General features: G+C 54.6%; 1 protein-coding gene across 1 annotated transcript in view; it reads left to right on the top strand.

Annotated features, from left to right (window-relative positions):
• Positions 1–13,657, top strand: part of ZNRF3 (zinc and ring finger 3) — a 145,011-nt gene that overhangs the window by 126,996 nt on the left and 4,358 nt on the right. The window contains exons 3-8 of the mRNA XM_027566416.1: positions 5,695–5,769; positions 6,164–6,295; positions 7,629–7,739; positions 8,689–8,856; positions 10,926–11,028; positions 11,632–13,398. Of these exons, the coding sequence (XP_027422217.1) occupies positions 5,695–5,769; positions 6,164–6,295; positions 7,629–7,739; positions 8,689–8,856; positions 10,926–11,028; positions 11,632–13,398 (2,356 nt within the window). The remainder of the gene's footprint in view (positions 1–5,694; positions 5,770–6,163; positions 6,296–7,628; positions 7,740–8,688; positions 8,857–10,925; positions 11,029–11,631; positions 13,399–13,657) is intronic.

The raw sequence follows: 13,657 nt of genomic DNA, 5'->3' as shown, positions 1-13,657 counted from the left end.
AGCCTAGCAGCCAGCCAAGACAATTACATGTGAGATGTTAGCGCCGTCTGACTCCGCAGGACCACGTGTAGCGATGTAAAGAGTGGATGCCACCAGAATGTGAGTACAAGACTGTACATAGAGCACTGATCCTGATGGAGAAAAGGCAGAGAGCCCCTAAATGCCTGTCAGAGAGGCGGTCCACCATGTGTTGGAAGACTATATGTAGCTGGTAAGAAGAAAAACGCTTTTCTGCATACTGCATATAAGGTTGTTGAGTAAATTGTTGAGATAAGGGGGAAAACAGTTGAGAACAGATTATAAAACATTATATACATCCAATTTATTTTAAGTGTATTTTCATATGTGAGTGTGTATATACACATGCACTTTATGCCTGCTGATACATGAATTTTAAAAAAAACGTACATGGAAGGATATAAACCACACTGTTATGTTCTAAAGCTGGGATTTGAGGAGGTACTAAGTCGGTTATTTTTTGCTTTCAACTTCTGAGTTATGTTTGAATTTTCATGTCAAGTATGTCACTTTTATTAATTGCAAAAATACTAAAGATGGTCACCTTTGCAGGGGAAAATGCATCATAGAAAGTGATAAGTGGCAGAGGAGAAATCTTTATAGGTATTAGAACTCGGGTAAGAGCTGCTTCTGACTAAAGAGAAGCATTTACCAGTCTTACGTGGGAGGCTTTGCACATGAACTTGACCTTGAAGCATCAATAGGCTAGGTAAGATTATAGTTCACTCTGGAGGTCTTTACACGTGTGAAGTATCTCCTGGAGGGTTACTCTCAGATTGTCAGCCTCCTTCCTAGCCAGCTCCCCAATGTGCCACTTTATCCAGAAGTTAAAACTGTTGACCCAAATTTGTCTTTTATTGTCTTTGTCATCCTATCTTGTCCTTGCTGCAGATAAATTAAGAGTTGAGTGGGTTTATAAAGAGGAGCATTAAAATCTTATGTGGATTGTATAAAGATTCTTAATAATCTTCATTTTCTTTGGCCCTGGGCCTCCATCCTAGGAGAATTGGAAGTGTAAGCCAAGATTCATTCAACATGGCATTAACTGTAAGAATAAAAAAACTGAAATAGCCCAAATATCAAAAAGATATGAGTGAGCGGGGTATCTGAAGGGATCTATCACAGCCTTAAAGATATTAACAAAAAATTTTAAATGACTTGTTGGAAGATTATGATAAGTGCAAAAAAAAAAAAAAAAACCCAGAACACAGACTTATATTCAATAGAGGCAAATAAAGAAAAAGTCTGCTTGAAGCCCCCGTATATCAGAACTTCCTGTAAGAGGCTGAAGACACAAGTCTTTGTATCAGTGCTAACAGTCCAGCTTCCTGGCTTATGCTCTGGTCAGGCGTGAGGGCCAAAGGAGAGATTGTGGGCCATCTTTTGGGTTATTTCCGATTCAGGCTGTATTCCACCGAAAGTTTTCCTACAGTGAAGTTTAAGCACTGGGGACCCCACATCCAGTGCTTCATGAAGAAACGGGGAAGCGGTCTGTTCCCAGGGGCTCTGCAGGGGAGCTATGGGGTGGGAGTCTGTGTGTGCGCTCAGTCATGTCTAACTCTTTTCTACCCCATGGACTATAGCCCACCAGGCTCCTCTGTCCATGGGATGGTCCCAGGCAAGAACACAGGAGTGGGTTGCCCTGCCCTCTTCCAGGGGATCTTCCTGATCCAGGGATCAAATCCACATCTCCGGTGGCTCCTGCATTGGCAGGCGGATTCTTTACCACTGAGCCACCTGGGAAGCCCTGATGTGGTGTAGGACCAGGCCCCAAACCCAGTCTGGGTGTAACTGCACACTCTGGGTCAGTGCCAGGTCCATCCCTGGTTGGAATTCCTGAATTTAATCGAAACCCAAGCAGACTCTAGGCTGTGGGTCTCTTCACCCACAAGGTGGCAGTGGGACTATTAGCAGAATGCACAGTATGCATCCGGAAATTCAAGACTCAAACATATCGATAGAAGCACTTCCGTGGGGGAGGACAACAGTCCACGTTCAGGGAGCAGGAACCCTAGAGCACAGTCCCAGGCAAACTTGCTATCATTCAGAATAAGTGTTTATTGAATAACCACAGGGGTCTTGCATTGCAGTAAGTGCCAGTCACGTAAGACCCTGTCTTCTAGAGCTTGACGTTTTGTACTCTGCAAGACGTAAGTCTGCAGGTGTTGGCGCTTTTGTGACATGTCTCAGTGGCTGTGGACGTTGTCGCCTCGGGTCTAGCAGGCCTGGAAAGGTAAATAAGGAACCGTGACAGCCTTTTAGTCCACATCCTGCTGTGGGGCTTGTGGTCACCTGCTGGCTGGGGCCGACCTGTGCCGGCCTGGTGGAAGCAGCCGCCGTGATGGAGGGTGGGAACGTGCCCGTGTGAGTGGGGCACGGGAAAGGGTGGGCAGAGGCCTTCGGCTGCTTCTGGGAGGCCTGGCCTGGTCCTCCCACCTGCTTTCTGCTGCCCACGCCCTTCTCAAGCTCTTCTTCTTAATCTAGTCTGTGCACAGATCAGGGGTAACTGCCCTCTCCAGCTAAGCTCAGCTACAATGACTGTCTAGCAGCATCCACCAGAAGGCATCTTCCTAGACATCCATTGAAACAGCCTCGTTTTGAGAAATTTGGACATTTGGGTGTGTGACTTCATAAAGATGAGGCTTTGAAGTAACTCTCCAGCCCAAGTTTGACTACAGAAGACGTGAAAAATCTAACACATGAACACGCGTTCAAGGACACCGCATCCATTTTCAAACTGAAAATGTGGGGTGAGGGGGAACTGTGTGACCAAGTACGTTTTTTCATTTGCTTTGGGAATAGTATGATCAATGTGTCATTTTCAAAGTGTAGATCATTCATGGCCTGTTTTTAAACCCAGGCTTTTCAGGTGGCTCAGTGGTAAAGAATCAGCCTGTGAAGCAGGAGAAACAGGTTCTATCCCTGGAGGAGGAAATGGCAACCCACTCCAGTACTATTGCCTGGGAAATCCCATGGACAGAGGAGCCTGGTGGGCTACAGTCCATGGGGTCACAAAGAGTCAGACCCCACAACAACAACATTCTTAATCCCAAGCCTGCTCCTGACAAGTGAGTTCTGAACGTAATCCTGACCCGCCTCATGTCCAGTCCTATGTGCGGGAAATACAGCCTTACTTCAACAGCAGCTTACATCAAACCTAATTTTTAAAGTAAGCCACTGTGAGAATGATTGTTTTCTCAAACAAAATATCGGTGCCCTGGGCCCTGTGTATTAACCTGGTTGTGTCTGCAGTTGAGCTATAAACAGGATTTAAGCTCCATGTTCTTGACCTGCTGTTTTCATGAGAGAAACCAGGAGACTGGTGCGCCCTCCACTGAGGCTCCCAAGCAAGACAAAGCTGCATGCCCAGCCCCCTCCAGTGCTGCCTGATGTGCAGGGACTGAAAGCCAGTAAAGGAATGAGAGATCCTGTTTATTTCCTCACTGGCAGCCAGTTTATGAACAAGGCTGGGAGGATCTTCCTTGTTAAAGAATCTGCCTGCCATGCAGGAGACCTGGGTTCGATCCCTGGGTCAGGAAGACCCCCCGGAGAAGGGCATGGCAACCCACTCCAGTATTCTTGCCTGGAGAATTCCACGGACAGAGGAGCCTGGTGAGCTACAGTCCATGGGTTCGCAAAGAGGTGGACACAATTGAGTGACTCACACACCCCCTGAGCAGAAGACTGGCACCCATTTACTGTGGCCCCCGAGGACCTGCTGACCTCAGGCAAAGGGGTCTGTGCCCCTAAACAGCTTTCTGGAGGAAAGTGACACCATCTGGCTCCAAACTTTCTCACAGGGACATCACATCCTCTCTTGCTGGAGGCAGGTGACAGCCATCACAGCTCTTTCTGCAGCACTCTGGACAGCCCGTTGCCTCTACAAGTGGCCGAGACTAGTCCTTCATGACACAGGCTCTGTCCCCCTTTTACCGGTGGGGAAACTGAGACTGGGGACTGAAAGAGACTTAGTGACCCACCCCGCATCGGCAGCTTGTCTAGAAGAGCCAGGGACAGCACCCAGGAGCTCCTCCTGATTGGGGCGCACCCAGTGGGGAACCAGGGTGGGACCTGCAAGCGGCAGAGCAGACCAAGTACAGCGAATCTCAGTCCAACAGGAAGGGGTCCTCAGCAGAACAAGGACAGCACTCAGGTGCCTGAGCTCGTTGAGTTGCCGAGGGCTTCGCTGTATCCCGAAGAGTTCACTGTCCTGCTTGTACCAAGTGCAGGGAGCAGGCTTATTGTAGCAGCTGTGGGGCAAGACTGCCCTCTAGAGGGCTGATGGAGCATTGCCCTAGCCACATTCCAGTCTAAGGCTCAGTGTTGCTTTCCCATGCTGTATCCATGTAATGGTTATTTCTATGGAAGGAATTTAGCTTTCGCTCTTTCTCAAGCAGTCTGGCCCATAGAGGCTTTCTTGACCTCTGAGTACTGGCCGTTATTTGTCCATCTTACAGAAGGCTGGGCTTTCATTTTGGTCCCCTCCCCCACCCCTCACCTTTAGAGGAGTCTTGCTTCCCTAACAAGATTCAGGTTCTTAAAAGCAAGGATTATGTCTGATTCTTCCTCAGCTTTACCCTGTTGTTCCCTTAGCTGGACATGAAACTAGAAGGTTCACCAGGATGGAAAGGAATCCTTTCCACCCCCAAAAAAGAATTCCACCGCTTCTCATTTGTTCCTAAAACATTTCATCTCTGATCAGTAGTTCCCCAAATGGTTGAATCCTCAGAAAACTTTCGGAACTCAGTTTCCTGGGCCTCACTCCAGCCCTGCTGAATCAGGCTCTGTGGTCTGAGCCAGGAAATCTGCTTTACAAACTTCCCCAAGTGGTTTTTGATGTGTGGCCAGGTTTGGCAGCCAACAGCTCTAAATCCCCATTTACAATTATTTCTCCTAGCCTTTCCCCCCACCCGACAGCATCTCCAAAGGTCTTCAGCTCATGTCCGTTATTAAAACGGACCATTTTGAGATTCCTCTGGACATAGTCACAGGCTCTTCCAACTGCGGGGCTGGACGACACGGGGGAGAGGAGACCACAAGAGAAGGACCCAAGGCATGTGCTTTTACTGCCAGTGACCCTGCGTTCATAGCAGAAATTACTGAAACCAGTACCTTTATGCTGACGGGGCAGGTTGTCAGTTTGTAGTCTGATGTTAAGGCTCAGGCTGAAGAGGGAGACAGAGGTTAATTGAGTACCTAGTTATTTATTTTTACCATTTCTATCTCATCTAGTTCTCAGGTTCAACTGAACAAGGCACTGTTGCCTACCCACGTCCACCCCCATCCCACTCCCACCCCCTCCTTTAAAAAAAAAGAAAAAAAAAACAGGCAAGTTGAGGCTTGGGCTTCCCTGATAGCTCAGTTGGTAAAGAATCCGCTGCAAGGCAGGAGACCCCAGTTTGATTCCTGGGTCGGGAAGATCCACTGGGGAAGGAAAGGGAAAGGCTACCCACTCCAGTATTCTGGCCTGGAGAATTCCATGGACTGTATAGCCCATGGGATCGCCAAGAGTGGCACGCGACTGAGCGACTTTCACTTAAGTTGAGGCTTAGGAAAGTTAGTAACTCTTCCAGTCACATAAGTTTGTGACCATCAGATTCTGCATTCGAATACAGGTCAGATTTCCAAGGCCAGCTTTGTGGGAACGTCCCTACATGCTCTTTCTCACTCTCCCAGGCCAAGCGAGCCGTGCAGCGGGGAGCCACCGCAGTCATCTTCGATGTGTCCGAGAACCCAGAAGCTATTGACCAGGTAAGCTCCTGGGGCCAGGCCAAGGCTGCAGGGCCCCTGAGAGAAGCACCTCCCTTACTTAGCCTGGCTTCTCACAGTCGTATCACCTGGGTCTTCAGGGCCCTTGCACTTGTCTGCCCTCATTAGTGACCCATGTTTGTGCATTGTCCTCCAAAGCGAGTGTGTCAAGAGGGGTTAAGAGCCAGGGGGCTGGGAGGCATTGTCAAATACCCTTCATCCTAAAACGGGGGGCATCCTCAGCTTCATCTGCCTGGGAGCCCCCAGCCTATGATGCTGGTGTTTGGGGATTTTCGAAAGGGAATTTCATGTTCTTTTCCTCCAGCTTTTCTTTCTCTCTCTCTGGCTTCTTGAAAGTAATTACGTCTTCTAAGCAGCACCTTCTGTCCTTGCTTAGCTGAACCAGGGCTCGGAAGACCCGCTCAAGAGGCCGGTGGTGTACGTGAAGGGCGCAGATGCCATCAAGCTGATGAACATCGTCAACAAGCAGAAAGTGGCCCGTGCGCGGATCCAACACCGCCCCCCTCGAGTGAGCCTCCGCCACCTGCCCCCCTCGCCACCTGCCCCTTCCGGCTTCGGCCTTTTTTGTTGCTTCCGGCTTTTTCCCCATCTAAACCGCTGACGCGCCCCAGGGACCTGCAGGTTTGTAGCAGATGTAAGCCCGGAGGCCAGGGAGAGATTACCAGTTCTACTTGAGGGCATCTGAAAAGCCTTTCCAGATATAGATGACTTGTGACCAGGTGTCTCTTCCACCCAGTGTCCCCTCTGGGTGACTTCCTGTCCTTTTTTCTCTTCTGCCCCATCTTCCATGAAAGGCTGACTAAGGACTGAAGGGAAGGGCGTCCTACTCTCAGCTGCTTTTCCTGGGTCTCCCTCCTCCCGTGCGTCTTCACTAAGAGGATAAAGCCTGTGCTTCCTCCTTCCTGTGGGGCAAGTGCATTACCAAAACTCCCTAACGTGTACTAGAATCTGGAAATGTAAGCTTTCAACTGGGATGGGAGCTCACGACCTCCAGGTGGTTAATGAACAGCTTTGTCTTCTAGGCTTCTCTTATAGTTGTGTTAAAGCCATGCTGCTGGCATCCTCTGCCCAACCTCAGGCTCAAGATTCTAGGAACCTGGGACAGGTGCTCCATAGATGGTTTATTTCCTCTTCCTAAATACTGGAATATTCACATAAAGGAGGATCCTTTCGCAAAAAATACCCAGATGCTCGTAGCATTCAGTGAGCAAAACTCCACTCGGGCGGGCCAAATGCACATCCCAGATCAGGTGGCTGTAAGGTTTTAGGAGGCTGTATGCCATGAGGGAAAGGTAAGAACTAAAACTAGAGGGAGTTTGCAGAAGAACCGACTTGCGGGCTGCTTTTTAAAGGGAAAAAAGAGCGCTTTGGTAAATATGACTCACTATAGTGGAAGCTGATATTTGTGGAAGCAGCGTACAATTTTCTGAGTTGTTGTAAACCATTAATTATACGGTTAGTAATCACTGTTCCCTCAAAACACGACACTCGCTCCTTTGTCCCATAAATGTGATATTTGTGTTTATTTGAAAGGGCCTCTCCCACCGGGTACGGCGGACTCTGCACTGTTCCGCAGGGAGCTGGGCTCAGTGAGCAGAGTTCTCCCAGCTGTTAGGAGGCCTGGCTAAGACCCCGGCAGGCCTCCCCTGGCCGCACTGCAGGCGCTCCCTGGGCCTGGAGAGTGCACAGGGTGCCTGTTAGCAGAAGCCCTGGCGTGTCCCACAAAGGAGGGGAAACGCAGCCCAGAGGCTCCGTCCCTCCGCTGCCCGGAGCCGACCCAGCGCGTGTGCCCATCCCCAGGCTGAAGAGCGCCATGACTCACTGTGTCTTTTCTGTTCCAGCAACCCACTGAGTACTTCGATATGGGGATTTTCCTGGCTTTCTTCGTCGTGGTCTCCTTGGTCTGCCTCATCCTCCTTGTTAAAATCAAGCTGAAGCAGCGACGCAGTCAGGTAATGGCCCCAGAGTGGCCCATCACCTTCATCCCCGAGGCCCCACTGCCAGTGCAGACCAGGGCAGGGTCCTGCCCCGACACTGCAGCCTCTTCCCTGCTGGCCCAGAGTCAGCAAAGATGGAGAAAAGCCAGAGCGGAGCTCAGAGCACTGAGCTGTTTCTGTTCCAAAAAGGCCGGTCCTCTCAATACAAGGGTCAAGCGCTGGTGCTGTTTCCAGCCACAGGTTTTTCCAAAAAAAAATGTTTGAATGTTAACATGGAGCCCGAGAGTCTTGCTCCCCAGATATGATCAGGGGACCAGCAGGCTCAGCATCACCTGGGAGCTTGGGAGATTCGCAGAGTCTCAGGCCTCACCCCAGACCTATTGCGTCCGAATCTGCATCTACCAAGCTCTCCAGGCGATTCTCAATGAACAGAGGAGCCACGCTAGTGCCCCGGCTGACACAGCACTGCGTGGTTACAGGAAGGAACCGTTTAGGGGCAGAGGGCAATGGAGGGACACTCAGGAGTCCAGACTCTCAGGGGTGTAGCAGTGTGATGTCCCCAGAGAGAGACAGCGCCAAAGGGTCGGGTGGGCCGTCAGTGACAGAGCAGCAGCTGGTGTCTGTCGAGCACGTCCAGTCTGCCAAGTGCAGAGTACCCCCACACGTTATTCACTGGCCCTCGGGACGTTCTTCAGTGAAGGGAGGAGCCCTTAGCCCAGAGCAGACTTGGCCAAATAACTCAAGCAGACCTCTGCCGGCTCTGCTGCTTAGGCCAATGTGGTGGACACTTGGGAGTCTGGAAGACCTGCGCTCTTGGGCCGTGGTCTCTCCATGTTTAGTGATTCCTCAGCAGTCTGTCCTGGCTGGATGGAGACTAGCGTTAGGCTGACCGTGGCCCCCCGGGGGGTGACCGCCGCTGTTAACACAACCCAGACCCTCATACGGGCCACGTTCTGCTGCACAGAATTCCATGAATAGGCTGGCTGTGCAGGCCCTGGAGAAGATGGAAACCAGGAAGTTCAACTCCAAGAGCAAGGGACGCCGGGAGGGGAGCTGCGGGGCCCTGGACACGCTCAGCAGCAGCTCCACGTCTGACTGTGCCATCTGCCTGGAGAAGTACATCGACGGGGAGGTAATGGTGGGGGCGGGGCCCAGCCCCATGGGGACGAGCCAGGGATGAGGGGGACTGGCCCGCAGAGGGCGCACGGGACCGGGAAGGACAGGCCCCACGGGCCTTCCCCACAGCCTTGTGGGATAAGGGCTGAGCCTGCCAAGTGTCCTGGGGGCATCCTGAGACCTTCCAACTGCTTTCCCCCCCGGAACGGGGTGGCCACATGCATAAACACTCTCTCCCGGGGACCTGGCTGGACACAAGTTGATCAGTAATCTATGTAACTCTGGTTTTAGGAATATTTACAGTTAATTTACATTTGAAGAAAGTGAAAGTGTTAGTCACTCAGTCGTGTCTGACTCTTTATAACCCCATGGACTGTAGCCCACCAGGCTCCTCTGCTGTCCATGGGATTTCCTGGACAAGAATATTAGAGTGGGTTGCCATTTCCTTCTTTGGGGGATCTTCCTGATCTAGGGATCGAACCCTGGTCTCCTACATTGGCAGGCAGATTCTTTACTGCTGAGCCACAAGGGGTAGGGAGCTTCTTAAATTAATTAAATTTAAATTAATTAATTTACACTTACTGAGGGCAGGAGGAGAAGGGGGCGACAGAGGAGAGGGTTGGATAGCATCACCAACTCAGTGGACATGAGTTTGAGGAAACTCTGAGAGAAAGGAAAGAGTCAGACATGACTTAGTGACAGAACAACAGCAAGACTTAATTTTCGCATTGCTCATCTGAAAACTCTGGGACTCAGCTTCATACAGTCCTCTCCTGAAAGCTGTGTGGAACACTTACACCCATTTTTCTTATAAAGAGACAAAGGAGGGGACTCCCCTGGTGGTCCAGTGGTTAGGACTCCACGCTTTTTCTGCCAGGGGCTCAGGTTCGATCCCTGGTTGGGGATTTAAGATCTCACAAGCCAGGTTGGTATGGAAAAAAAAAAAAGTAAGGACAAAGGATGTGATGTCTCCTTTGTCCTTCTAGCTTTTTTTTTGAAAATTTCAAACTTTCAGAAAAGTTGCAAGAAGCATACAGTGAACGCTGTTATCATTCACTGAGAGTCACTTCCTACATCTGCTTCATTTCCTTCCGTGCAGAAACACACGTAAACACACACATTTGAGGGAGTAAGGGGGCAAACCACTTCAGAATTAGTTGCAGGCATTTGATGCCCCTTTGATGAAAGTGTCCTGCCACTGTGTAGACTGTTGGATGAAAAACAAGGTTTTACAGAGGCCTTCAAATGAACGGTCTCACACAGTCTCTACCTGCAGACTGCTTGAGCTCTCATCTGGGCCCAGGAGGGTTCTAGCTCTGCGATCTTGGGCGAGTAACTTTACTCTCTGTGCCTCTGCTTATGACACGAGCCCAAGACTGGCCTGAACTCCCAGTAATCACCAAGGTCACATGAGAAAATCTAGGTAGGACTCTGGTCATGGTCAGGCACAGCCTTAGGGGTTAGCTGGAATGTGACTACGGCTAGCTGGTCCGAGAATGGAAGATCAAAAGTGGCAAGTCCAGAGGGTGCTCTGGGCGCAGGAACTTTAGGGGCATTTCTGCCTGCCTCAGAACCCCATCACCTCCTCTCCATGTTGGGAGTTTTGTTACAGACCACGTGCCCTCAGGTGAATGTTGAGGGTGCAGTGAAGGGAAAGGTGGGACAGCTTTACCCCTTTGCTGTCCCACGTGTCAGTCATGAATCCCAGGCATCGTCCTTTCTACCCACCTCATTTTGGGTATCCGGAGCCAGCCACCATCCCAGAAATGCAAAAGGTTTTGGAGCGCACCTAGCTGTCCCTCACACCCCAGGCTGAGCAGCCTGTGTGAGCACACAGCTCTGGCGGGCCTGTGTGAGTGCCCAAATGTGAGTGCCCTCCTCCAGAGGCAAGAAGGGAGCCTACTTCCTCCCTTGACACCAAGCACCATGGTTGGAGCCAAAGATGGGGATGGCAGAGCCTCTGGGCACCGCCACGGTGCACTGGGCTCCTTGGTCCACTCTGGCCCCACAGGAAGAAAGAAGCATGTGCGATCGCCCTCTGCCCGGGCCCACGTTCAGGCTCTTGTGTCTTCTCTCCTGCCCCAGGAACTGCGGGTCATCCCCTGCACTCACCGCTTTCACAGGAAGTGCGTGGACCCCTGGCTGCTGCAGCACCACACCTGCCCCCACTGTCGACACAACATCATAGGTAACGCTCCGCTGCCTCTGTCCCTGCCAAGAGGCACTGTCTTTCCCAGGTGCCTAGTGGGAGCAGGACGGGCACCACGGCTGGTGAGCCGGCAGACCACCAAGGCACTGCCGCCAGGACCTGGAGGCACCGGGGGGCCTGGGGAGGTCTGCTGGAGGGTCAGCCTGGGTCTGAGCTCTGGCTTTGACACGACTGGGTTCCTGACATTGGACCAGGCCCCTGGCCTCTCCAGCCCTCGGGCCCACAGTCTCTTAAGCAGGACAAGAGGGGTGACATGATGCTGTGTCACTGTGGGGGAGCCTGAGGGCCCAGAAGGCAGGGTGCCCTCCCCATAGCTGCTTTTCCAAGAGGGTCAGGGCCTTTCCTCTCCGGTCTCGGTTGCTCTCTGGAGGCTCTTGTCACTCAGAGCAGCTGGGATGTGGGAGATGGACCCTAATAGGAGTGACCACCCTGAGAGTGGAGAAGCAGGAGGCCTCTGCCCGCGTGGCTGGGTTTGGTGGGAGCTTAGAATGGGTCAGAACCCCTCGGTGCCAACCGCTTCAGTCTGCCGGTGTCTGCCCCTCTAACTCCGCCTGCTGACCAGTTTCCTGTGCTTCTCCCCAGAACAAAAGGGAAACCCGAGCGGCGTGTGCGTGGAGACCAGTAGCCTGGCGCGCGGGCGGCAGCAGAGGGTGATCCTGCCAGTGCACTACCCGGGCCGCGTGCACAGGGCCGGCGCCGTGCCCACCTACCCCACGAGGACCAGCATGGACGCCCACGGGAATCCGGTCACACTGCTGACCGTGGACCGGCGCGGGGAGCAAGGCCTCTTCTCGCCGCAGACCCCCGCCTACATCCGCGGCTACCCGCCCCTCCACCTGGACCACGGCCTGGCTGCGCACCGCTGTGGCCTGGAGCACCGGCCCTACTCGCCCGCGCCCCCCTTCCGCAGGCCCAAGTTCGGCGGCCGCAGCTTCTCCAAGGCAGCGTGCTTCTCGCAGTATGAGACCATGTACCAGCACTACTACTTCCGGGGCCTCAGCTACCCCGAGCCCGAGGGGCAGCCGCCCCCCAGCCTGGCCCCCGGGAGCCCGGCGCGGGCCTTCCCCCCGGGTGGCGGCGGCGGCGGCGGCAGCCTGCTCTTCGCGCCCGCGGCCCCGGCCTCGCCCCTGGAGAGCGGCAGCGCGTCCAGCTTCAGCTGCTACCACGGCCACCGCTCGGTGTGCAGCGGCTACCTGGCCGACGGCCCGGGCAGCGACAGCAGTAGTAGCAGCAGCAGCAGCGGCAGCTCGGGCCAGTGCCGCTGCTCGTCCAGCGACTCGGTGGTGGACTGCACGGAGGTCAGCAACCAGGGCGTGTACGGCAGCTGCTCCACCTTCCGCAGCTCGCTCAGCAGCGACTACGACCCCTTCGTCTACCGCAGCCGCAGCCCCTGTCGCGCTGGCGATGTGGGGGGCTCAGGCCGGGGCCCCATGGTGCGCCTCGATGGCTCCCCGGCCCCCGAAGAGCCCCCGGCAGCAGCCCGTGGCCCCAGCGCCGCACGGGGGGAGCCCTGGCCCGGTCCAGCCTCGGTTTCGGCCTCCGCCTCGGGGGACCAGCTGTCCACCTGCAGCCTGGAGATGAACTATAGCAGCAGCTCCTCCCTGGAGCCCCGGGGGCCCCACAGCTCTACCTCACAAGGGGGGCTCGAGGCCTCTCCCAGCGCCGCCCCGGACCTCAGGAGGACCTGGAAGGGGGCCCGGGAGGGGCCGTCGTGCGCCTGCTGCTGCGAGCCCCGGGCCCCGGCCCCAGAGCCCAGCGCGGGGGCGGCCGGGGGCGGCGCCTTGTACCTGGGTCCCCCGCCCTGTGAGGGGTGCGGCCCCCCGGGCGGGGAGTCACAGCCCGCGAGCTCCCAGGGCCTGTACGGCCTTCACCCGGACCATCTGCCCAGGACGGACGGGGTGAAGTACGAGGGCCTGCCCTGCTGCTTCTATGAAGAGAAGCAGGTGGCCCGCGGCCGCGGGGGCAGCGGCTGCTACACCGAGGACTGCTCGGTGCGCGTGCAGTACACGCTGGCCCAGGAGCCCCCGGTCGGCTGTCACCCCGGGGCCCGGGACCTGAGCCAGCGCGTCCCCATCATTCCGGAGGATGTGGACAGCGACTTGGGCTTGCCCTCCGACTGCCAGGGGACCCGTGGCCTTGGCCCCTGGGGGGGGACGCTTCCCGGTCCGGATGCTCTGTGGCCCCACAGGGGCCTGGGAGCAGCCCAAGAAGAGCGGGTTCTGTGCTGCCCGGCCAGGGCACCACGGCCACCTGGCTGCCCTCCGGAGGATGTGGGGGCCCCCGGGGCCAGCTCCCCCAGAGCTCTCCGGGACACTCGGGAGTCCAGCGCCACATCCCCCAAGGCTGCAGGTGAGAGCGGACGGTGACAGCAGGCCCGGGTTGGGGTCTTCTCTCCCCATGGTCACTTCCTGGGTGACTTTCTTGGTGCACTTGGCTTTAAACCCCATCCATACCTGGTGATTTCCAGGTGGTACTCCCCCATCTACCCCTTCCTCTGAGCTCCAGACCTGGGGGCCTTGTGCATCCCTCACCTCTCCCCCAGATGCCGGGTATGCAGCCCACCCGACCCTCTGCACCCTCTCCTCCAGGGCTCCCCACCCAGATGCCC

This window comes from Bos indicus x Bos taurus, chromosome 17, assembly GCF_003369695.1.
Source record: "Bos indicus x Bos taurus breed Angus x Brahman F1 hybrid chromosome 17, Bos_hybrid_MaternalHap_v2.0, whole genome shotgun sequence".
Taxonomy (NCBI): Eukaryota; Metazoa; Chordata; class Mammalia; order Artiodactyla; family Bovidae; genus Bos; species Bos indicus x Bos taurus.
Note: the sequence above shows the minus strand (reverse complement) of the source record. Positions and strands in the feature narration are given on the sequence as shown.